Source organism: Podarcis tiliguerta (assembly GCF_965153285.1).
Source record: "Podarcis tiliguerta genome assembly, chromosome: Z".
In the NCBI taxonomy this organism is placed as follows: Eukaryota; Metazoa; Chordata; class Lepidosauria; order Squamata; family Lacertidae; genus Podarcis; species Podarcis tiliguerta.
In genome coordinates, this window is record NC_139553.1 from 23,914,178 (window position 1) to 23,937,396 (window position 23,219).

The window sequence follows — 23,219 nt, forward strand, 5'->3', positions numbered from 1 at the left end:
TACTTTGAAATGAAACAGTTATTTGATTTGGCTTTTTAACAGTGTGGATGAACAGTTCATTTTAAAAAAAGAATAATGAACAGCTGAGTAAATATAAAATATACAAATGTTCTGAGTTCCTAAATAGGTCTTTGTTTCTTAATACCTCAGAGCATACAGGAAAGAAAATAATACAAAAAGGGTTGGGAGAAGTACTCTGGAAATACATCTGGAATTTCTTGCATGAGGCCCTTCTCATGCATTTCAGTCATCAGCCATAGAATCCGGAATGCTTTATTCACATACAGATATCACTGCATAGCTTTTGGGGCCGACCTTCAGATTCCGTTTTTGAACAGAGATGCTGCACACTATTGTGCAGCATTAGCCATGCTCAGGTACCATGATAAGCCATAGTTCCTACAGTGTCAAGGATGGGGAACCTCTGGCCCTGCAGCAGTTGTTGTACTTCAGTTCTCATCATCACCAGCCAGCATGGCTAAATAAACGGTCAGGACTAATGAGAGTGGGAGTCCAACAGTGTCTGAATGACCACAAGTTCCCCATCCCTGCATTACGTGAACAAATCATTTTAAGCTGTGGGCTGTTACACTCCGTCTTTTCTTTTTCACCCACAAGGAGAAAAGCAGAAGTGCACCCCCTTCTCCTTTTAAACTAATTACATGGTTTCGAAAGATGTCCTAACTGGTTTGCCTTAATTATGGTTAGTGAGAACAAGCCAGGACCAATCTGTGGTTTCAGATGCCTGCTTGTTCTGAATTTGAATTTAAACAAACAACGAATAGTTATTACCAATCCCCTTTTAAAGCCGGCTATGTTAGTGACCATCATCACATCCTGTGGTAACAAATTACATAGTTAAATGATGTGTTGCCTGTCTTGAATCTCTCGCCATTCAGTTTCATTAAATGATTCCAGGTTCTAGTACTATGAGTGAGGGGAAACCCTCTGTCTCTTTTCTCCATTCCATGCATAGTTTTATAAACTTATATCTTGTTGTCCACTATTCACTTTTTTCTAAACTAAAAAGTCTACAATGTTGTAACCTTTCACCTTAGTGGAGTTGCTCATTTTGGTTGTCCTTTTCTGCTCCTTTTCCAACTACACAGTATCTTTTCTGAGGTGTGGTGACCAGAAATGTGCATGGTATTGTGGTTGGTCTGGGGTAGTAGGATTATTCAGTGCACCCCATATTCTCTTTAGGCATTCTTTCAGTGTGTGAAGGTGAACTTTCTTTGTTTTCCCTGGTTTGTGAGTACAGTTTCTTATTCACAACAGCCACTGTGACAAGCAGCAATCTGACAGGGCATTAACTTGAAACAGTGAATTTGCTGTGTGGGTGGTGTTGGTATAATTGCTATCACTGGCCCAGTTCATATGCCACATTAAACCATATTTAAGACTATAAACTGTTTAATATGAATGAGCAGCGTGCTGCTCAGAATTACAGAATCATAGGATTGTGGAGTTGGAAGGAACTCTGAGGGTCATCTAGTCCAACCCCCTGCAATGCAGGAATCTAAGTGTGCTCCCAGTGTGCTCCTCTGCAGATGAAACAAGCCAAAGTCTTGTCATGTTTGTGTTTCTTTCCCTGAAACAAAATATGAGTGTTAACCAATGTTAGTTTTAAGTTAAAGTTTAATGTGATGTGCAAACCACGCCTCTGTATTAAATGCATTTATTTTGGAGAGTGAGGGTAAGGGAATTCAATTTACTTGGAAGTAATACAAACTCTATTGTATTCAAATTATCTAAAAATGTGTTTTGTAAGATTCATAATTATTTTGCACTAGTCAGTAAAATCTAATTATGCATGTTGTGTATTTTCATAATGCAGGGACATATTACTGGCTTGGGGTATATCACAGATCAAACCCAGCCTAGTGATGTCAACAAGATGCAGTGGCGTACAACTTCTGGGCTACTTTGGCCATAAGAGAAATCTGGCTGGAAGGTGAACGTGATGACGGCCTGGTCTATGGTGGAAAGGCTGAAAATGGAGAAGAGCCGCTCCCAAGAAGAGAGGACTAAAGAACAAGATGGTGGGGATCGTAGCACCGAATCTGAGGAATGGACAAGCTCTGAGAGTGAACCTGAGCAGCCTGGCTTCAGGAATAGCTGCAGCAAGGCACAGTTGAGGGATAAAGAGATTTCCCACAAACCACATCGACAACTTTGCCGCTCTCCTTGCTTGGATCGTCCGAGTTTTTCACAGAGTAGCCTCCTTCAGGATTTGAAACCGGAAGAGAATAAAGCAAACTTGAGTCAAGAATATCAATCTAAACTTGATTTTGCTTTGAAACTGGGGTATCCTGGAGATCAGATTCAAGCTGTGTTGAACAAGCTGGGGGCAGATGCTCTTACCAATGACATTTTGGCTGAGCTTGTGAGACTTGGAAACAAGGTTGAGAATGAAGGACAAGCAAGTAGTGGAAATGCCACTGGTCCTGCAGGTACAAAGGAGGTTACTAGTCCTGAGCTGTCTCTGGAAGATGAGGTGGTCGACAGCTCTGACAACTTGAGGCCAATCGTTATTGATGGAAGTAATGTGGCAATGAGGTACTTTAGTAGTAATAGAATACTTCTAAGAAATGCACTAATTATGCTGCATATGTATTTGTTTGTTTTATTTCATATACACACTCTGCTTTTCTGTTATTAAAAACAACATCCGATTAAAAATGATAGCATAATAGATTTTAAAAGGCAGCATCTGTAACTCAACTGAGATAGCCCTTTTAATCAACCATGGGAGCTCAAAGACCTGTTGAAGATGAGCCTTAAGTCTACACACTTGTATTTAAAAACTAAAAATTGAGCTGTTTAATAGATTTTTAGGGCTATAGTCCTGTATATGTTTCTCTGAGAGAATTCAGTGGGGCTCCATCTGAGTAGACATACATAGGACTGTACTGTTCATCTTGTACAGTGTATCACAGAATAGAAAATCTTTCCTTTTACTTGAGTAATTAAAGTCCAATGGAATTTAAAGGCCTATTCTTATAAGTAAGAATGGAATCACTTTAGTAAATTCTCAAGGCATTATTCACTCTCTGAAATACATGTCTGAAAAGCAGTTTAAAATTTACAGACAATTTGCTGAGCACAAGAGTTGTAGCAGGGGTGGTTACAACCCATTGAAATAAAATTGTGTCTTTCTAAAGTGGGTACTAAACTTCCAGAAAAAGTTTCTTTCCCTCTATAAGTCTCCTTAATGCTATTTGCTAAACTACATTTTAGTCCCATCCATATTCCAAAGAGCTCAGGGTGGTGTACATAGTCTGATGTGAGGTAGGTTAACCTGAGAGACAGTGAATGGCTTTAACTGAGATTTTCCTAGTCTTAGTCCAACACTCTGCCCCACTACATAACACTAGTCTCTCTGGCTTTATGTATTTTAGAAAAAACAAATCTCATTGCAGTACTTATGACCAGTACTTGCTAAACTAACTTGTTCTGTTTTTCAGTCATGGCAATAAAGAAGCATTTTCCTGTCGGGGGATTCAGTTAGCTGTCGACTGGTTTCTGGAGAAAGGTCATAAAGATATTACAGTGTTTGTGCCTACATGGAGGAAAGAGCAATCTCGACCAGATGCACCAATTACAGGTGGCAAATCAAACACACATTTGTTTTCTTCAATTGCCATTACTAGGACGAGGATAATTACTGTGCTAGACACTGGCTTTTCTTGGAATGGGGCCAAGGACCTGAATCAGAGCATTTTCTGTATGCACATGCATGGTAGTTGCTCATATTCTAAGCCACTAGATTGTTATTTTTTCTTAATTTTTTTACACTTCATACTTTAAATCCGTGCTGCACATAAGCCTGCAATAGTTACTAGCCTGCAGAAGTGTTAACAATCCTTCTGAGGGATGACAAAGGAGCAAAAGTCTATGGCATTTCTGTGCTGGGAGTAGAGGAGTAGCCTACTTAGTTTCTGTTCTGGGCATGGATGGGAGGGCTTGAGTGCTCCATTCCTCCTCTGCAATTCCACTTCACCTGCATGCATTTTCCCCTCACCTGTGTCTGCAAGGCCTTTCCATACAAGGCAGCGTTACAGTTTTTTGTTGCATAGACTGAACCATAATATAAAATGTTATGGTGTATAAACTGAAGCAAGCTTAAATGTGAGATTATTCCCCAGAAGGGAGACTCTTCAGCCTTGCGCCCCAAGGTGTTGCTGAAGTAAAACTCCCATCATGTCCAGCCATCTCAACCAATGACTAGGAATGATGTGAGTTGCAGTCCAAAAATATCTGGGCACCCAAGATTGAAGTCCACTGTTACAGAGCAAAGCACTGGCACACCAACTTTTATGCTCTTGGGGAGTGTGCAAACACTTGTTCTTGTACAATTCTTGAAGAATATCTCAGATACTGAGATAAACATAGAGAGTAAGCATATTTCTATATAAGGGACTTTGCTATTAACAGTTTTTTATATAACCCTGGTTTTTCAGATCAAGATATTTTACACAAACTGGAAAAGGAAAAAATTCTTGTTTTCACCCCATCTCGAAGAGTTCAAGGGAGACGGGTTGTCTGTTACGATGACCGTTTCATAGTGAAACTGGCGTGTGAGTCTGATGGCATCATTGTGTCAAATGACAATTACCGTGACCTTCAAAATGAAAAGCCAGAATGGAAGAAATTTGTAGAGGAACGGCTCCTGATGTATTCTTTTGTGAATGATAAGTAGGTTTCTTTATTTACAAGTAGAATAGTAATGCTTAATGTTTATCTGGTGAGATTTGAGTATTTGACTTTGTCTACATTTTCATAGATCGTTAAACAGAAGCTGCCCTGGTAGGGCAATGTAAGACCATTAGTGACTCCCTTTTGTTATTCTCTTTTAAACTAGAATGCCACACACCTATTTCATTTTTCTGCACAGAGAAGGGACTCCAGTCCCCTATTGATTTCGACTGGCCTTTCTCCACTGGTTCCTACTCTACAGTTTCCTTTTTGAGATGGGGTGGGGGGAGCTGATAGAGATTAGCTTGCCTTCAGGCACCTGCCAAGCTCATAGCTATGACCAGGTTCAGACTGGGTATTTCCAAGCCCATTCCTAACCATTGTATTGTTACCAGTCTACCGTGTCAGGTAAATTTAATACAGTGGTGCCTCGCAAGACGAAAAGAATCCGTTCCGCAAGTCTTTTCGTCTTGCGAAGCAAGCCCATTAGCGGATTAGCGCTATTAGCGCTATTGGCAGTTTAAGGGCTATTAACGGCTATTAAAGGCTTAAGGGATTAGCGGTTTAGCTGCTAAAAGGCTATTAGCAGCTTAGCGCTTTAGAAAAAGGGGTTGGGGAACGGAAAAAAACCTCAAAAATTTACGTCATTTTCGTCTTGCGAAGCAAGCCCATAGGGAAATTTGTCTTGCGAAGCGCCTCTGAAAACGGAAAACCCTTTCGTCTTGCGAGTTTTCCATCTTGCGAGGCATTCGTCTTGCGGGGCACCACTGTACTAGCAGGTGAAACTGGTCTCTTGGTTTTTCCAGGTTTATGCCACCAGACGACCCATTAGGACGCCATGGCCCCAGCCTTGAAAATTTCTTAAGGAAAAGGCCTGTTGTTCCTGAACACAAAAAGCAACCTTGTCCTTACGGTGAGTGTGTCACACTTGACTATTTCGGGAGTCAGAATAATAAAATTAGTAACCTTGATAAAAAGCAAAAAATCGTAGTGGGTCGTCTGAGGTGTTTTCTGTATTGGAAACCATGTAAGAAGCCTGAGTAGGACAGAAAGGCGTAGCATGCTTCTAGAAGTGTGGGGAAATCAGATTTTGTTTGGGTCTGCTGAGTGCACTGCTGAGTTTTTTTTTTTAAAAAAAGCTTTCATGGTTAAACCAAAGACATGGTATTAAGTAGGTAACTGGGGCCTATGGCTTGGCTTTTGCAGTACTTAGCTAATTGTGAACCACTGATTTAGAGGGATGTTTACATGCATTAGCATTTCTGGAGAAAGTCGGGAAGAAAATACAGCTGGAACTTAATTCGGTGTTTGGAAATATTTTCAAAGCTCTCCTGTGCTCAAAAAGTCATTTAACTAATCGAGTATTAAGGCCACAGAGAGTCAATTAACAGCTGTAAACCACCCTTGATTTGTTTTTTTATTGAAGGGCAGTATTCGTTAAATAAAGTTTTAAAACCCAGTTAGATATTTGACAATTAAACCTCTCCCTCCCCTTGTTCATTTTCAAGCTCCCAGCACATCCATAGTCAGCAGATCCATTCTGTTAAATTCCTAATGAGTAACACTATGTGGTCTTGGCTGAGAGACTTTTACTGCACAGTCTACACAGTCTAATGTGCATGTCTACTCAAAAGCAAGTCCCACTGAGTTCAATGGCAATTACTCCCTGTTGTGCATAGACCTGTAGCCTAAGGGAGTTACATATTCACACTTGCATTTCACCTTTGTGTCAAAAGCTAAGCAGAGAAATGGTGACCTAAAGGCACATCATGTGCACGTTTTAAAATATGATAATGCATGAAGCTGACTGTTTAAAAATAAAATCAGGGATCATGTGGTAGATCTTGGAGAGTTGCTGCCAATCATAGCAGACAGTGTTAGGCTTGATAGATTAATGGCCCTAATCTGTATATGGCGATTCCCTGTGCTTCTATGAGTGGGAATTTAAACCTGAGTCTTTATTAGACTCACACCAGTACCTGCTCTTGCTACCTTCAGGGAGGTTTATATCACTTAAGTAAGATAAATAGATACAGTGACTGGATTGTAGAACATATATAGCACATATTTGAGTCTGCTAACAAAGAAAATGTGATGGCTGTTAATAGTTCATTCTAGCATTGACTGTTACAATGCATTTAAAGGACCTTGGGTTGTATCCATCTATGTCATGTTCCAAATTGACTCATTGAAATCAGTGAACAAGTTAAGAATTGTATCCAACTAAGTTTTATTCATAGTAGATGCACTGAAATTAATGGACCCAAATTAATCATTTTCATTAATTACAATGGCTTACTTTGACCAGGGCTAGGTAGCATTGGCTATAACCCTTACTCATTACCAACTTGAGTCCATTGAGTTCAGTGGGTCTAGTCTAGGCATTCCCAAACTTGGCCTTCCAGCTGTTTTGGGACTACAATTCCATTATCCCTGACCACTGGTCCTGTTATCTAGGAATGATGGGAGTTGTAGTCCCAAAACAGCTGGAGGGCTGAGTTTGGGGGTGCCTGGGCTAGTCTAAGTATGACTCTGACACAACCTCCTGTGCTTAGCTAGATATTGCTTGCAAAGACTATGCCTAATATGGGAGATTTTTTTCCCCAACAGGGAAGAAATGCACCTATGGACACAAGTGTAAATATTACCACCCGGAACGAGCAAACCAGCCCCTGAGATCCGTAGCTGATGAGCTTCGCATCAGTGCCAAATTATCTGCTGTGAAAACGATGAGTGAAGGAGCACTGGCTAAATGTGGCACAGGAGCAGCCCTTTCCAAAGGGGAAATAACTTCAGAAGTGAAGCGCATTGCTCCCAAACGTCAGTCAGATCCAAGCATTCGGTCTGTTCCTGTGGAACCCGAAGATAGACTTTCAATGGTGCGGAAGTCTGAGGCTAATTCTGTCCCCTCCCTTGTTTCAGCATTAAGCGTCCCAACCATTCCACCTTCCAAAAGTCACGCTGTTGGGGCATTAAATACCCGATCAGCAAGCAGCCCTGTACCTGGTTCATCTCAATTCACACATCAGAAATCCTCACTAGAACACATGGCCAGTGTACAATATCCTCCGATCCTGGTCACTAATAGCCATGGCTCTTCAATGAACTATGCAGATCAGTACCCAAAGTATGAGTCTTTGGGGGACCGTGGCTATTATTCAATGCTCAGTGACTTCTCCAATTTGAGTATTAGTAGCATGCATAGCACAGATTACTATGGGGCTGATGTAGACCAAAGTTTATACTCAAGAAATTCAAGCCCCTGTCCAGACAGTTGCTTAAGCCATACAAGCAATGATTCGTACTCCTCGTATACAGACTTATATATGGGTCTGGGAGATGGGAGCCCAGAAGAGGGTGTGAAGGTTCACCGACTCCCACCTCAAAGCCGCCTTCAGCCTTTCTCCCATGGTTATCATGAGTCCTTAACAAGAGTTCAGAGCTATAACCCTGAAGGGTCTAAACATATTCACAAGCATTCACTTTCCCATTTAGCACTGCACATCCAACACCCAGTTGTTGGGGCTAGGTCCAGTTGCCCAGGGGACTACCCTGTGCCTCCAAACATTCACCCATCAGCCACTACCCAGCCAAGTCGTGCCCTCGTTATGACGAGAATGGATAGCGTTTCTGATTCGCGTCTTTATGAAAGCAATCCCACACGACAAAAAAGGCCACCGCTCTGTCGAGAGCAGCATGCCAGTTGGGATCCATTGCCATGTCCGACCGATACCTACCCTTACCATCCCTACCCACTGAGCAACAACCTCATGCAACCATCTTATGAGCCTGTAATGGTGAGAAGTGTGCCAGAGAAGATGGAGCAGATCTGGAGGAATCCTTGGGTTGGAATCTGTGGTGACCCACAAGAACCACACATAATCCCAGAGCATCAGTATCAAACCTATAAGAATCTCTGTAATATTTTTCCAGCTAGCGTTGTCCTCTCGGTGATGGAGAAGAATCCCCACATGACAGACGCACAACAGTTGGCAGCTATGATTGTTGCCAAATTGAGAACAGGGCGTTAAAAAAGATCCTTCATTTTGAATTTCTAAAGCTAAATAATTGAAAATTCTGTACATTCTGGAGATCTCTAAAAATGACAGGTGATATGCTCTGTTTGTTAAAAGGTTTTAATTGCAGTATACAATTCTGTATATTATTGTAGTGATTATATTTAAAATATGCATGAAGCATTTTGAAAAAGCAGATTGTATAATAAATATGAGTATTTAATGATTTTTAAAGCAGGGATTTTTGAAAAAGGCATTTTACAGGAAGTGCATACCTTATGCATGGATGTATCATTTATTGAATCTAAAAAGGTCATATGTTGGTATGTCCAAAACAGGTCCTTCAAAACAGCAATTATATTGCATGACTCATTGTATAGTCTTCAGTATTAACTGACATATGTTGCTCCAACATAACATTGGGTTTTTACAATAAACTCTGTACACTTGGACATCCTCACAAGCAGAAGCCTGCTCTTCTTAAATATCCTTCACAGAACTACAATAAAACAAGCCCAGTCAGTTGACATGCCTTGTGTTTCGCAGAGGGCTTTTGCACCTATCTAGTGGCTCCAGCATGAGGCAGCTTTTGTGGGGAGGTTTAGTTCTCTGGGGAATACACTTTTTGTGCAGTGGAAATACCTTTTTGCACATGAGGAGCATTGCCCAACCTTGAAGGGAATGGGGCTGGGGCTGGGAAGCAGTGAACGTTTCTCTTGGACCTTCTAGATAGCTTGAGCTTCTGCCCTTTGGGAAAAAGAACATGGCCGGCTTGCAAACATGTTAATAATTCTCAGCTAAATACTGTTGTAATCTTTGCACTGTTACCATAGGCGTGTACAACACATTTCATTAGGGTGTGCACCCAGGGATTTTAAGTTTTAAGGTGAACATTTCTTGAATATATACTCATACTCAGTCACAAAGGACAGTATTTTTATCTATCAAATTAACTAAGGAAACTAAAACTTAATTAAACTTACTTTTTAAAATTAACAACTAAACCTTCCTTTAAATATGCAAACATAAAAAATGAGGCACAAAATACCAAATCTGTGGTGTAGTGATTACCAAGTGTACACAAAATACAGTCAGTTTTCATGATCTGTATGAGCTAACCCAAATTGACCAAAGCAGATTAAGATTTTTTTCATGTTCCTGTTGTGTAGAATGGGACGTTGCCCACCAGATGTGAGTAACAGGTGGTGAGTGGAGCTCTGACAGAGACAGAGCTATGAAACAGAAACAGATACAAACTGAAAGAAAAGGCTGGAATGGATATGCAACTTCTTGTCCACTTCTAGAGACAAACACAGGCAGACACTGCCTATACATTCCAGTTTTATTCCAGCCTTTTAATCCTGCCTGTGACTCCCTATCTGTTTCCCTACTCTCCTCTCTTGCACCTTTGTCTCTCCCTGCCCCACTGCTTCCCCAATGGCAGCTGATGGAGCTGGGTTGCCACTCCGCACTCTATCCTCATCACAATCCAGTTTGGTTTTTTTTAGTTTTTTTTAAGGTTCTGCTAAGCACACCAGCATGCCCTATGTGCACGCCTATGGCTTTTACAGATCGTTACAATTGGCATTTCTAGCCTTTTCAGTACAGTCCAGAAAGCAGAGAAGTTGTAGCATCTGCAATCTGAATTCTGCTTTCCTGTTCTTGTGCGTTGACCAAAGACATGCCGAGAACGTGTGCTGGAAGATGCCAATGAGCAAATATGCAAAGTAGTTTTAAAAATCCAGTTCATTTTTATTAGTGTTGGACAGCAGGCTAGTTTTCAAATGGGTGCTCTAGAATTGGGTTTACTGCAAACTTGCTTCAGTTTTGCACTTTGAAATCCATGCAAAGGTGAGCATTTGCTTCCTGGAACTCCCTGTTTGACAGGCCAGAATCATCATTCTATGGGTGGCAATGTTTGCACAATGAGTATCCTTTGCTCCAGGGTGGGCAATTTAGTAACTAAATGCCTCCCATAAGAGGCATTTATGGCGGTGGTGGCTTTTTTTGTTTTCTTTTTTAAGGCTGCACTGACTGGACACCCTTTTTAAATCCAAATGTGTATTTCAACATTTTGAACCACTACTAACTCGATATGTCTCGAGCTAGGACTTGTTGACTTCTACTGTAGTTTTTTTTCATGAAAGTCGAGAAGGCCTGGTTTCTGGCCTTTTGTTTCTTCATGAGAAGGTGTGACACTGCCTAAATGTTTCTTACTATGAAACACACGGAACGTGAGGCTGCAGTCAGGGTTGTTTCTGGTGTTTTGATAATGGCTTGCAAGCTGCTTTTGGGTTATTTGTTGATCCCAGTCTAAAAAAACCCAAAGGAAACCCCAAGCCCTCTACTTGATTGATTGCACTAATCCTACAATGGCTGCTGGTGGCCCATTTCTGTTTTGTGTTGAGTACACTTCAAGAGGGATTTGCTTGCATTAAGTTGGACAGCTCAACAGGTGGTAATAATTCTGTCACATGCTGATCCAGTCTGTTTGCCTACAACCACACAGGGTGCAGAGTGTTTGGGCTCAACATGGGCCAGGCAGTGCCTATAGCAGCATGCAGCACAATGGTGGCAAAAGGGTGGGCAAGGAAATTTTGCTAGCTTGCTGTGCTCCTGCTTGAGTGCACAACTGAAGACCCAAGACTGTTGGTAGGTGTTGTCTTGACACATTCTTCTAAATGCACTACAAGATGAGGATATTGGTTTACCTACAGTATCTTTGTAATCTCAAGGTCCTCTGCCTTCATGATGTCATAATCGGTTTTCAAAAAGTGGTGCGAGTTCAAATTCTGAGCTCAAAGAGAGTAACAATAATCACAGTAGCATTAAAAAACATGAAACATTGCAGTCTATATTATATCAAATGCAGCCGCATGCAGGTAAAGGAAACAACAAAATCATACTAATTGAAACAATTACTACTATTCAATAGTAATTCAAAATATAGGAAAGAGTGGCTGACCACCAGCCCTGTGCCAGATGGCATTCTTTGGGAAGGGGCTGCTGCTTCACTCAGTGAAGGCAGCACACTCCCGGGCATTTATTTTCAAGTGTTAGAATACCTGGGGGTCTAATGATGAAACACAAAAGTTACTGCTTTTTCCAGGTAGCTACAGAAAATTGTTGCTGAAGAACTAGTGGCAAACAGGTGGTTTGTCATGGTCGCAGGTTGGGTTTCAGCAGGAGGCTGAATCTGCATTAGAACAGAATGGCACACACCATGTTGGCTTGCGGTTAAGTGGGCTGGTGTCCAGAACATCAATTGTCCTCTCTCATCTTTTAAAAACAAACAGCAGAAATGCAGATCAGCCCTTTAATCTGTGCACCAACACAACCCTTACAGATACCTGCATTTGAATCTGGAAAACATATTTAAAAAAAATAAAAAAATTGGCCAGCTTTTGTCAGAATGGGATTCCTTTATTGTTGCATTTATTTTATACTTCCTTCTCTTGTGTGGTGTAAAAGCAGCTGAGAGCAACGCCTCAAATATCCAGAAACGACCTTTTGTTTGTTGATACAAATTGTATCTTTCTTGATTGTATAAAAAAAAATGTACAAAAGCCATCTCTAGATTAGCTTAAATATTGTATTTTCATCACTATGTTTGTGGCACTGTGTGTCACAGGGGAGTAGCCCATCACAGATTATGAACCTTTTTATTTAAAATGGGCACTTAACAATTTATAGAAAAAACAAAGGTAACTTTTCAAATCCACTTTATTACTATAATGTGCACAGCTAGTGTGTGTGTTTAAGAACACTACTCTGCATAAGTTATATTAAGTCTATTTATTAAATGAATGCATTCCTGCAATTGATATTTTTTGTAAAGCATCAGTGTTAATAATATTGATGTTAATATTTATACAGTTACAGTAAAATTGCTGTACATCCTGCTTTTGTTCTTAACAAAATAACTATTGTATGATTTAGGTTCAATAAGGAATATTGTGTGCTCACAATTTCTTGCATGGAAATCAGTTTCTGTATGTATAAAAATGGATGTTCTCCATTTTATTCCTATGTTAAGGCAAACTCTTGCAGGGGATCTTGGAAGAGTCTTTTTAGCAAACCTAATGTTGGGCTGAAATTACCTTGAGAGCTTTTATTGGGTTCTAAAATATTTTACTGTTCCCATCAGTAAATGCTTTTTGTTTGTTTGTGTGCGTGTGTCAGGGGGTTTATATATTGTTGTGTTCTGTATTGAAAAACATTTCAAGCCTTTTTTGAATGCTTTCTTGGGAAGAAATATTGCTGTGAAGATGAAGTGGTTTACTGTAACACATCTTTTCCTAAACAATGGTTCCCAAATTTTTCTGCTGTACAAGGAAGAAGAGGTGAATGAAAGTTTTGAAGCAGTATGCAAATCTTTTGCCTGTCAATTATCTTTCATCAGTGAAACTTTTTTTATATATGTTTCCTTTATGCCTTGATCCACTTCTCTTTTTCTCTTTATCTCTTGGGAGACTTTCCCCATGCCAGTTCAAAACTGACATTTCACTGCCTTCATCTCTTATTGCAGAGTTTCTTCTAAAAGTAGAAGGGATGGTATAAAAGCAAGTCACAGTCGCCTACATTGTAAATATAAGACTTTACTTTAAAATGCTCTTTTTGAGAGTAAAGTATTTAATTTTTTTAAATAGTGTACCAAATAACTACAGAATATGTATCTATATATAAATTTAAAATAGCCCAGGTAACAGCAATCTTTCACTTGTAAAATATTTTAATTTTCTCTTAATTTATTATTGAAGAGTAGTTAGTGTTCAGTTAGGCAACTGAGTTGTGTCTGAAAAACCCAAAAGGTAGGTTAGGAAGCAATCTCAAGTAATTTTGTAAATATTAAATGTTGTTCTGTGTTTTTGCTTGTACACACATATTTGACTACTATTAATCCTATTGTACTATTGAGCTGCAGTATTTCGCTTTTCTTAATTTGTAGAACTAAACATAACTGTTTAATTGTTGTAAAAATTTATAAAATCTCTTTGGGTTTTTTTGTTGACCCAAATATAATGTAAGTCTCAATGACAAAGAGTGAAGATAGACTTTACAGCCCATTGCCCTGGTCCAGCAAGAGCAATGCAAACAGGGAAGCTGGCTTCCACATGTGCAACAGAGGCAGGTGGTACATCATGATAGCAATCTAGACTCCATTGAATTAGTTGGATGTGCTGTTTTATGCCGAAGAGAATGTGCATCCCCATGTCAGGGCAGTGCAGCTACAGCTGGGTCAGGGCCAGCATGTGGTGTCTGTAATCAGTGTAATATTTTGTGCAATGTTTTTCTATACAGCTGCATGTTTCAGGCATCCACTGGCATGGGCATGTGTGTAAGTTTTGTAAAAAGTTTTTTATATATATATATATATTAAATGGCTGAGATAATCGCCAAAGCAACATCTTGCAGGGGACAGAAAACATGCTTTCCCTTTAAAATGTGAAAATCAATGCTTACACAACAGTGGCCCTGTTTTCATGTAACTGCAAGCCAAAACAAGAATGAGCAAGCGTGTGGGTACCCAGAGTGAAAATCTGGTCTTTTTGCTGATGTGCTACCTGGAGCAAACCTTAGCTGGAGCTAAGCCATAAGTATGTTGGATGTGGGTCTGAGCTCTGTGGCCTGTCTTCCCGCAACAAACCATGAGTGGTAAAGAAAGAACATACCTTATATGTTGGGAGCAAGACAAACCACATAACACTAAGCCAAACTGTGCCTTAGCTCTGGGTATTGTGGCAGCACAAGAACAGGAAGAGTGAAACGGTTGCGATTTTCACTATGGGCATCTGCTGCTTGCGGAGCCATAGTTTGGCTTAGTGTTAACTATGAACCGGGCCTCTTAATAATTTTTTTCTTGCAATTCAGTTGAAGACATTTCTCTGCAATACTTAACCAATGAAGTACTGTAGTGACTTTCCACAGGGCCTGATGCCACTCAGCAGCTTCATAGTACCAATGAAAAAACCAGCCTTTTTCCACTAGAGTGGATTCCTTAAGAGGTGTATGGTGTCAGGGCAAGGCAAGACAGTGGCACAAATTTGAACCCATACTTGTAGGGTTCACTACAGAGAAGTCATTAGTGCCAAGTTAGTCACTTGGATAAATAATCTGTGAAGTGTTGCTATATTTTGATCTGCCAAATAATAGCTAACAAGCATCACACGTACAGGACTTCTGAATGTTTTTGTGTTCAGCATTACAAAAAATGTTAGAAATCTTGCCAGAAATTGTAGTCAATCAACCACTGCTGATGAGTCACCATGTTAGTGTAACTTTAATAGGAGCTTTACAGAGTCCACTGAAATAAGTGGATATTCAGCAACAGAAATAAGTGGATATTCAGCAATCACCAAGTTCGTGACTTTGAGGATCTTTAAATTTTCTGTGACAGGGCTGCAATGTATATGCGTATGTGCACACTAGTACAAATGTCACTGTCATTTCATGCTCAAAGAATGCAAGCACCCATTTATTTATGAAACAGCTTAATAGTCGCTTCCAGCTTGCTTGGATTTTGACCTTTAATTTTCTGGTGAGTGGTGTGGGCAGCAAATATTTCTGTTTAAATGCATCTCAAAGGTGGTTATGGTGGGGGCGGAAGGGATCCTTGTTTTCTCCACTCCACCCCATTAGCAGGTTTTGTGTAGATGTTTTGTATCTAGGCATTTATATTAATGTATTCAATAAACTGAGTAACTTGGTCAGTACCTCTCAAGTCTCTTGTGCATTTCTTTTTGTGGCCAATACCCGCCAGTCTAAATCTTGCAAATTTGAAGTTGTATTGAAGCCTTAAGCCATAGGTCTTAAACCAGTGGTTCAGGACCCACATGCCAATCTCTCCGCTAAGCCTGGAGGATGCAACCTTTTATTCTCTTTCCTTTTGTGAGATTTTCCTCCCCATTTTGTCCCAGCCCAGCCTTGCCTCCCCACCCACTGCTGGAAACATGCTGCCTGGCCTTGGAAGAGGATTTTCATCTGATTTCAGCTGCCTCACTGATCTTCGCAAGACAGTGGGTTGTGGCAGGAGGCCTATAAACCATAGAAACGAGGAGCTTGAATTACTGCTGGTGGGGTAATCAGTGAGTGAAGCCAGTAGCATCCAATTCTAGAGCAAGCCTTGTAACATGATGGTTTATTCACTAATAAAGGCTGCTACTCCACTGTACATTTGATTTGGAATAGAGGGGTTGGGCAGGAAGAAAAGGTGGGGACCCCAGTTGAATTGAATGGGTTCATTCATGCATTAAGTCTACTGAGGGTCCAGTCCCCTTGAATGTTTTATATCTCCCTGTCTCTCATCCATCCAAGTTTGGATCGGATTTCTATTGCTTTGCTGTATGGATTAAATTCTCTGAAGAATAATAATTTGGGAATAAGAATTCATGGGTACAGCTAGGGTAGGGCTTATCTTTTTCCTTCCTCCCCAGGTAAATGTATGCTGATAGGATTGTGGGCAATTTCACAGCCTGATCCTTTGGGATAGTTTACCCAGGTTTAACCTTCATGTGCTTCCTCCTCGAGAGGTCCAGAGGGTGGCAACGTAATGGGCCTTCTCTGCAATGGCTTCTTGTCTGTGGAATGCTCTACCCAGGGAAATTCGCCTGGTGCCTTCATTATACACCTTTAGGTGCCAGGCAAAAATGTTCCTTTTATTGGGGGGTGTTATTAGGTGGTTTTTATTTTGATTATACATATTGTGGTTTTTATGTTGAGCTTTTCTGTGCCCGCCCTGAAACCTCTGGGTATGGAGTGGTATATAAATTCAATAAATAATAAAAGAATAATAATAACCATGGATAGGGCTTAGGATTGCTATGCGTTTCCTCAATAACACCTGAGGGTTATTGCAGTTTTTCACCCAAATCTGAAATGGCAATTTACTTGGGAGCACACCCTGCTGAATAAGTAGGATTTTCTTATGAGTTGGCATGGGTAGGGATGCACTGGAGTGCTTGCTTACAGAATGATTAGCCATCTTGCTCACTGCCTTCCCATAAATGCTTATTCAGAAGCAAGGTCCATTCATTTAAATGGAGCTGGCTCCAAATTAAGTGGGCTTAGAAGAGCAGCAAACAATTGCAGACTATGTTAGGTTCTGAGGGTACTAAAGCTACTACAAATTTTCCCCTCTACCATTTGAGTTCAGGAAAGTTGACACAAGAAGAGGACAGATGGACAGGTGATTGTGAGAAAGGGAAAGAAGGGAATCTATTGAAGGTTACAGAAATAGGAGGCTCAGCTTCCAAGGGAGTGATAAGTTAATATGCAAGTCCTATGCCTGTCTACTTAGAAATAAGGCCTATTTATTTTAATAGGACTAACTCCCAAGTAAATATGTACAGGACTGTAATTTTTGTATTTCAATATTTGATTGAAGATTTATATTGTTTAGTTTCTTTTTTTAAAAAAGAATTGTAAAATAATAATAATAATAATAATATTTTTTTTATTTATACCCCGCCCTCCCCAGCCAAGGCCGGGCTCAGAGCGGCTTACAAGCAATAATAAAACAAGTTGAATGATTACACCTTAAAAACAAAATTAAAATACAGCATTAAAATATTGAAACATTAAAATATTACAAATGTGGAACGTGTATATGACACTTGCAGTACTGCCAATTCCGCACACTATATTCTTCTGCACCACCAGCACATCATCCACTTGTTAGAATAGTTGAAGGTCATTTTTGATCTTATGGAGATCGCTCTGGGTCCATAATAATCCCTCAGCAGCAGAGCCACCCCATTCTGAAGAGCTGTAGGAGAAGGGGGGAAAACAGCTTTAAGAACAAATTTTATAAGCAAAAGGGACACAAACACATACCATACTTTTTGTGTATAAGACAAGGTTTTTTATTGTAAAATAAGGTTTAAAAACTGGGGGCGTCTTATACACGGGTAGTGGGTATAAATCCCATCATCCCTAGCTAGCAGGACCATTGGTCAGGGGTGAGCTGGGGACCCAAGCTTGAGAAACACTGGACTAACCTATTGAACTCAACTTAAAGATATACTAGTGAAGAGTATTTCACAACTATAATCACCTTTGCCCTATTCCAGGATTAAATAATAGTTACTTCTGAATGTAAATTCCACATTGCACACACAGAAAACTGTGCCCAACAGCTGTTTTGTTCTCTGGAGGAAAGAAGGAATTCCCCTAACAAAATGCAAATACAACCAGCAAGGGACCTGCCAGTGACAGAGCAGAAACTGATATTTTAACAGAACCATCCTTGGTTAAAAAGTAAATACAGCAGAAGGTGCTTCCAGACAATTTGTTTATTCAGCGTTCATGCAGCTCTGTTTGGCTATATTAAGAACATTTATTCTGGATTTCAAGGGTGCTAGATGATTCTGCAACAGAAAAACTGTTATCCCACACTTTCCAGAGCATTTCCCCATCACCTTCCTTACTGCAAGAAGTCAGATCTTTTGGGGAAGTGTGTTTGCTGCATAAGACTTCCAAATCAACTATAATTTTGCAAGCTGAATTCATCAAGATGTGATTTAATCCCTCCTGGACACAGTGACAGCCTGGGAATGCCCTGTGTTCAGCAGGATTTGCCTTCCCTGCTTCTTTACCATCAAATTTGCAAAGTGGTCAACAGCATGTGCAAACCACAATGAAAAGTCTAGCTACAGCTTCATAAAGGTAACATCAAATCAGCCAGTAAACAGGCAAAATCTGCCCTCCTAAAATTAACTGGCCACTGTGAGGTAAGGTTGCGGTATGCACCTATACATTGGGGTAAGTATCTCAGGTATTCCACACCCAAGATGCTTAGAGGGGGTGAACCTGCTTAAGGCTAAAGCCTTAAGACACATGCCTGCTTCATGCCTGCTGTGGTTCTAATATCTAACCCCATCAGGCCACATGTGTGTTTTCAGCAAGTAGGAACAAGAAAAGGTTAAAAAGCACCTACAAATTTCCCTAAAGCCAGATATAGTAAAGAATTCCCCTAATGCTAGAGTCAAGAGCCAATCTCTTGACATAATCATAGATAAATGAGAGCCTTGGAGAAAATGTGGAATAAAAAGGTAGCAAAATAAAACAGGCTTGCCCATGGCTTGCCAAGTAACGCAAATGATTTACTGTATTTTTCGCTCCATAGGGCGCACCTGACCATAGGGCGCACCTAGTTTTCAGAGGGGGAAATCAAGGGAAAAAATATGACACCCCCCCAGCTCTGGGAGCAGCGGACAGGTTGCGCACAGCCTGTGCGCTGCTCCCAGACCTTCTCCCTGCTTTTGCGGGAGGTGGGGGAATTCCCCCACTTCCCACAGGAGCCGCGTGCTGCTCCTACAGGCTTTTCGACCAGGAGGGAGAAGGGACTGATGCGGCCAGTCAGTCCCTTCTCCCTCCTCGGGGAAAAGCCCCCAAGAGTGGCGCGCTTTTTAAAGGGTGTGTGGCTCCTGCGGGCTTTTTTACGCGGTGGGGGAATTCCCCCATCTTCTGCAAAAGCCCACAGGAGCTGCCTTCCCGCTGCCTCCCGAGCTTGTGGGGCTGGCGGTGGGCGGAAGCGCTGCTTTCCTCCACCGCCAGCCTCAAAGACCAGACTCTCCAGGCTTCAGCGAAAGCAACGTGAAGCCTCCAGAGCGCGGAGGGAGCGCTCCCTCTGCGCTTCGGAGGCTTCACATTGCTATTGCTGAAGCCAAGGAGCCTGCATTTGCTCCATAGGATGCACACACATTTCCCCTTAATTTTTGGAGGGGAAAAAGTGCGTCCTATAGAGTGAAAAATATGGTAATAGAAGATCTGCAGTGGGGCTGGTCTACATATGCAGCAGAGTAAGTCACCAGAATGCTGAGGTGGTAGAGTGGACCATACCGCTTCAGACCTGCAGTTACACCAAAACCAAAACCAAGCATGCTAGGAAGTTGCTCCCTATTGTGCTAGCATTAGGGTAGCATTAAAAATTGTGAAGCTTGAAGTGTACAGTCCGTTCTCCCACACCTGAGAACTCTACCACCTCACTCTGTCTTATGCATAGATCAAGCTGTGGTGCAAAACTGAGGAGTGAACACTACAAGCAGAATCATGGTAGAAACAGAGAACAGGCTGCATCTCCACTATAAGATGAAACAAGGTTCAGTTGGAAATAGCATACTGAGGCACAGGATGGCAGAATAAAATGCTTGTCACAGCTGGAATGTTTCCACCTCATCACTTTCAGGGATGGGACTGGACATTTTAGTTGAGGGCTGTAGTTCAGTGGCAGCACATCTGCTTTGCATGCAAAGCATCCCAGGTTCAATTCCTGGTATCTCCAGATAAGCTACGAATGTACCGTGTCTGAAACGCTGGAGAGCCACGACTAGCAGCCTGACTCGGTATAAAGACAGTTTCCTATGTTGTAAAATGCAGGGAACTAATAATGTTAGACAGCAGATAAAGATGGATAGGCTCTGCACAAAGAAAAACTATCTCAACCCCACAGGAGAGACCTCCATCTATGACAGAAAGGGAATGCTGCTGCCTAAGTGCTAGAATGAAGGCTGCTTCCTGCTGCCAGGCCCACTTCCACCTGGCCCACGGGGGTGGGGCCCACACTCACTTGAACAGCTAAGAGGCTCCTGGGAGGCGGAGGGACATTGCTGGAACAACTCTTGGGTTGGGGCAACTGGCTAAAATGTTTTTAACGGTTCTACTTTTGGTTCCTCTGTTTCATTTTTGTCGGGTTGGTGTTGGTTAAATGTTTAGTTGGAGTTGGTGGTTACTTTAATTTGGGTATAACTGCAAACTGTTTATTATTATTGTTATTGGTTTGTCGCTTGTATAGGAGATTTTGTTTTTAATGTTTGATGTTTTGTTCTTTTATTTACCCAGCCAGATGGGTGGGATATAAATTTTAAATTATTATTATTATTATTATTATTATTATTATTATTATTAGCCTCAGTGAGCATTGCCACTGAGGTAGTCACTTGCAGTCCAGCGTCATTGGGAGAGGCACAGCACTGACTACACTTGTCATAAACTGGACATCATGCTCTTTGAAATTAAAGCACAAAGATTTTTGCCCCTTTCTAGGGCCTGTGTGCCCCTTAAATCTGCTCTGGGGTTTTCCCCAACCCTGTGGAGACTGAGGGATGTCCCCTTGCATAAATCCTTGCACACACACGTTAGTTAGACAGCATCTGGGGCTTCTGCGACATCTCTTTGAGCAAGTTATAGCCCAGGTAAAGCAAGGCGCTTTGTGGAAGTGAGGTTTCTGCCCGTCCTACAAGTTGCAGGCATCAACAGCTCCCTTCCACAGTGATTTATTTCAGAAATCAGCTGCTTCCTGTACATCATTTGAGCCCTTCCTTTTTTGCCCGCAAAAACAGTTGGGGGAAGACTGAGGGGGTAAACCCATCCTCCCCACCACACAGGGAGGTGCAAAGTCTGTGAGAAAAAGAAACAGAGGACCCAAGGTCCTTAAATTTCCCACTCAGCCCACAGGGGCTTAGTTCTTAAAAGAGACCTCATAACCAGAGTAACCTCTTTCCTTTCCCTTCCTCAAATAGACACATGCGACCACAAAATTCACACCTCATTGCTAAAGCAAGACCTCATGCTTCTCTTTTGCACTCTCACAACAGCAGCAGCAGAAGCCTCAAACAGTGACGTAAATCAAACCTCAAGGTGGGGGAAAGAAAAGCAGAAAGAGAGAGCATCACATACCCTAAGAGGGAATAGTGTTTTGAAATGGACTCAATATAAAAACAAAGAATTCTTGTTAGTCAGTCTATGTTTAGAAACTGAAGGGTGGAGGGGGTTTCTGCTACTTATGCAACTGAGGGATGACTGGAAGACAACAGAGAAGAATCTGTAGGTATAAAGAAAAAGGTCAGTGCTATTAACAAACGCATTTATGCTGGTTATGTCCAAACTGAAGCAGACTCTCTACTGCTCTTATAATATCCCTGCAAAGCAGGTCACTATTATTATCTTCATGTTGCTGATTAGGATGAAGGGACGGGGTGCTTTCATTGCAAAGGTGAAGTTCAAACCAGATATTCTGCCACTCTTAGCTCCATTTCTTGTCCACTGTACTTAAGCCAACTCTGTGGTTATTAAAGCAGTTGTGGCAACTACCACAGAAGTGAATGCTTGGCTGTTGAGTATGCAGTCTGGTTTGAGATGTTCTGAGGCAGGGCCTTCTCAGGAGTGGTTCCCTGTTTGTGGAATCCCCTTCCTGGTGAGGTGCGCCTGTCTACCTTGTTATTAATGGTCAGGAGGGATTTAAAAACATTTGTTTTTAACAAACCTCCCTTACCTGGCATTGGGTGGCTGAAAGAGATTGTTCCCAGCAATCTTCAAATGATTAGCCATCATTTAAATATGTAACTGTTTTGATACGTTCTTAACCTTTTAAAATGTTCTGAGTTTAATTTTTAATTCTATTGTTTTACTACTTCAATACTTGCAGCACTGGATGCCTTCTAGTAGAAGGATGGGATGAAAATTTAATTAAGAACCAAAGGCCCATCTAGTCCAGCAATCTGTTCTCAACTATAGCTACTCAATATGCCTCAAAAGGAAGCAGAAAAGCAGGACTGGACCACAAGAACACCCGTTATCAGTCATTAATGATAATACCGTATTTTTCGCCCTATAGGGCGCACCTAGTTTTTTTTTGGGGGGGGGAATAAAGAAAACCCCCCCCCCAGACGCGGGGCTGGGGCGGGGGAAGCTCGAGCTTCCCCCGACCCCAGCCCCCAGAACAGGCTGCTATCTGCAAGCCTAGGGAGCCCAGAATGAAGTTATATGGCTTTAGTAGAAATGTTATAAGGAATTAAGTATAAATAGATTAATAGAGTGTTAAAGGAAAAAATACAGTGGTGCCTCGCAAAACGAAAAGAATCCGTTCCGTGAGTCTCTTTGTCTAGCGGTTTTTTAGTCTTGCGAAGCAAGCCCATTAGCGGATTAGCGCTATTAGCGGCTATTAGCGGCTATTAAAGGCTTAAGGGATTAGCGGATTAGCTGCTAAAAGGCTATTAGCAGCTTAGTGCCTTAGAAAAAGGGGGTGGGGAGCGGAAAAAACCCCACAGGAATCACAAGACATTTTCATCTTGCGAAGCAAGCCCATAGAGAAATTCGTCCTGCGAAGCACCTCCAAAACGGAAAACCCTTTCGTCTAGCGGGTTTTCCGTCTTGCGAGGCATTCGTCTTGCGGGGCACCACTGTAAGGTTAGAATGTTTTAAGATAATTATAGGATAGAAAACAGAGGACGATGGAAAGGAATTGCTGAAACAATTAATAGAAGTGGAATACAAAAAGGGAGGTGTGAGGAGGTCCTTGAAATAAGTGAATGGAAGATAAGATATTGAAATTGTTTGATGTGTTTTAAATTGTTTTTGTTTTGTTTTGTTAGTTTAATGTGTTAGTGTTAGGTGTTAGTGTTATGTAGTGTTTTTGTATTGTATTGTATTGTCCATTTTTATTTCTTCTTTGTAGTGTTTAAATTGTTGGAAAAGTAATAAATATTATTATTTTTTTAAAAAGAACCC

General features: G+C 41.2%; 2 protein-coding genes across 7 annotated transcripts in view; one reads left to right on the forward strand and one right to left on the reverse strand.

Moving 5' to 3' along the window:
- Window positions 1-15,427, forward strand: part of ZC3H12B (zinc finger CCCH-type containing 12B) — a 37,398-nt gene extending 21,971 nt beyond the window's left edge. For all 4 annotated transcript variants that reach the window (XM_083423546.1, XM_083423547.1, XM_083423548.1 and 1 more), the window contains 5 exons: window positions 1,838-2,559; window positions 3,468-3,607; window positions 4,464-4,698; window positions 5,505-5,611; window positions 7,309-15,427. In XM_083423546.1, coding sequence (XP_083279672.1) covers window positions 1,964-2,559; window positions 3,468-3,607; window positions 4,464-4,698; window positions 5,505-5,611; window positions 7,309-8,729 — 2,499 coding nt within the window. In that variant the 5' untranslated portion in view covers window positions 1,838-1,963 and the 3' untranslated portion in view covers window positions 8,730-15,427. The remainder of the gene's footprint in view (window positions 1-1,837; window positions 2,560-3,467; window positions 3,608-4,463; window positions 4,699-5,504; window positions 5,612-7,308) is intronic.
- LAS1L (LAS1 like ribosome biogenesis factor) overlaps window positions 14,969-23,219 on the reverse strand; it is a 47,729-nt gene continuing 39,478 nt past the window's right edge. For all 3 annotated transcript variants that reach the window (XM_083423712.1, XM_083423713.1, XM_083423711.1), the window contains exon 14: window positions 14,969-17,478. In XM_083423712.1, the coding sequence (XP_083279838.1) occupies window positions 17,388-17,478 (91 nt within the window). In that variant the 3' untranslated portion in view covers window positions 14,969-17,387. The remainder of the gene's footprint in view (window positions 17,479-23,219) is intronic.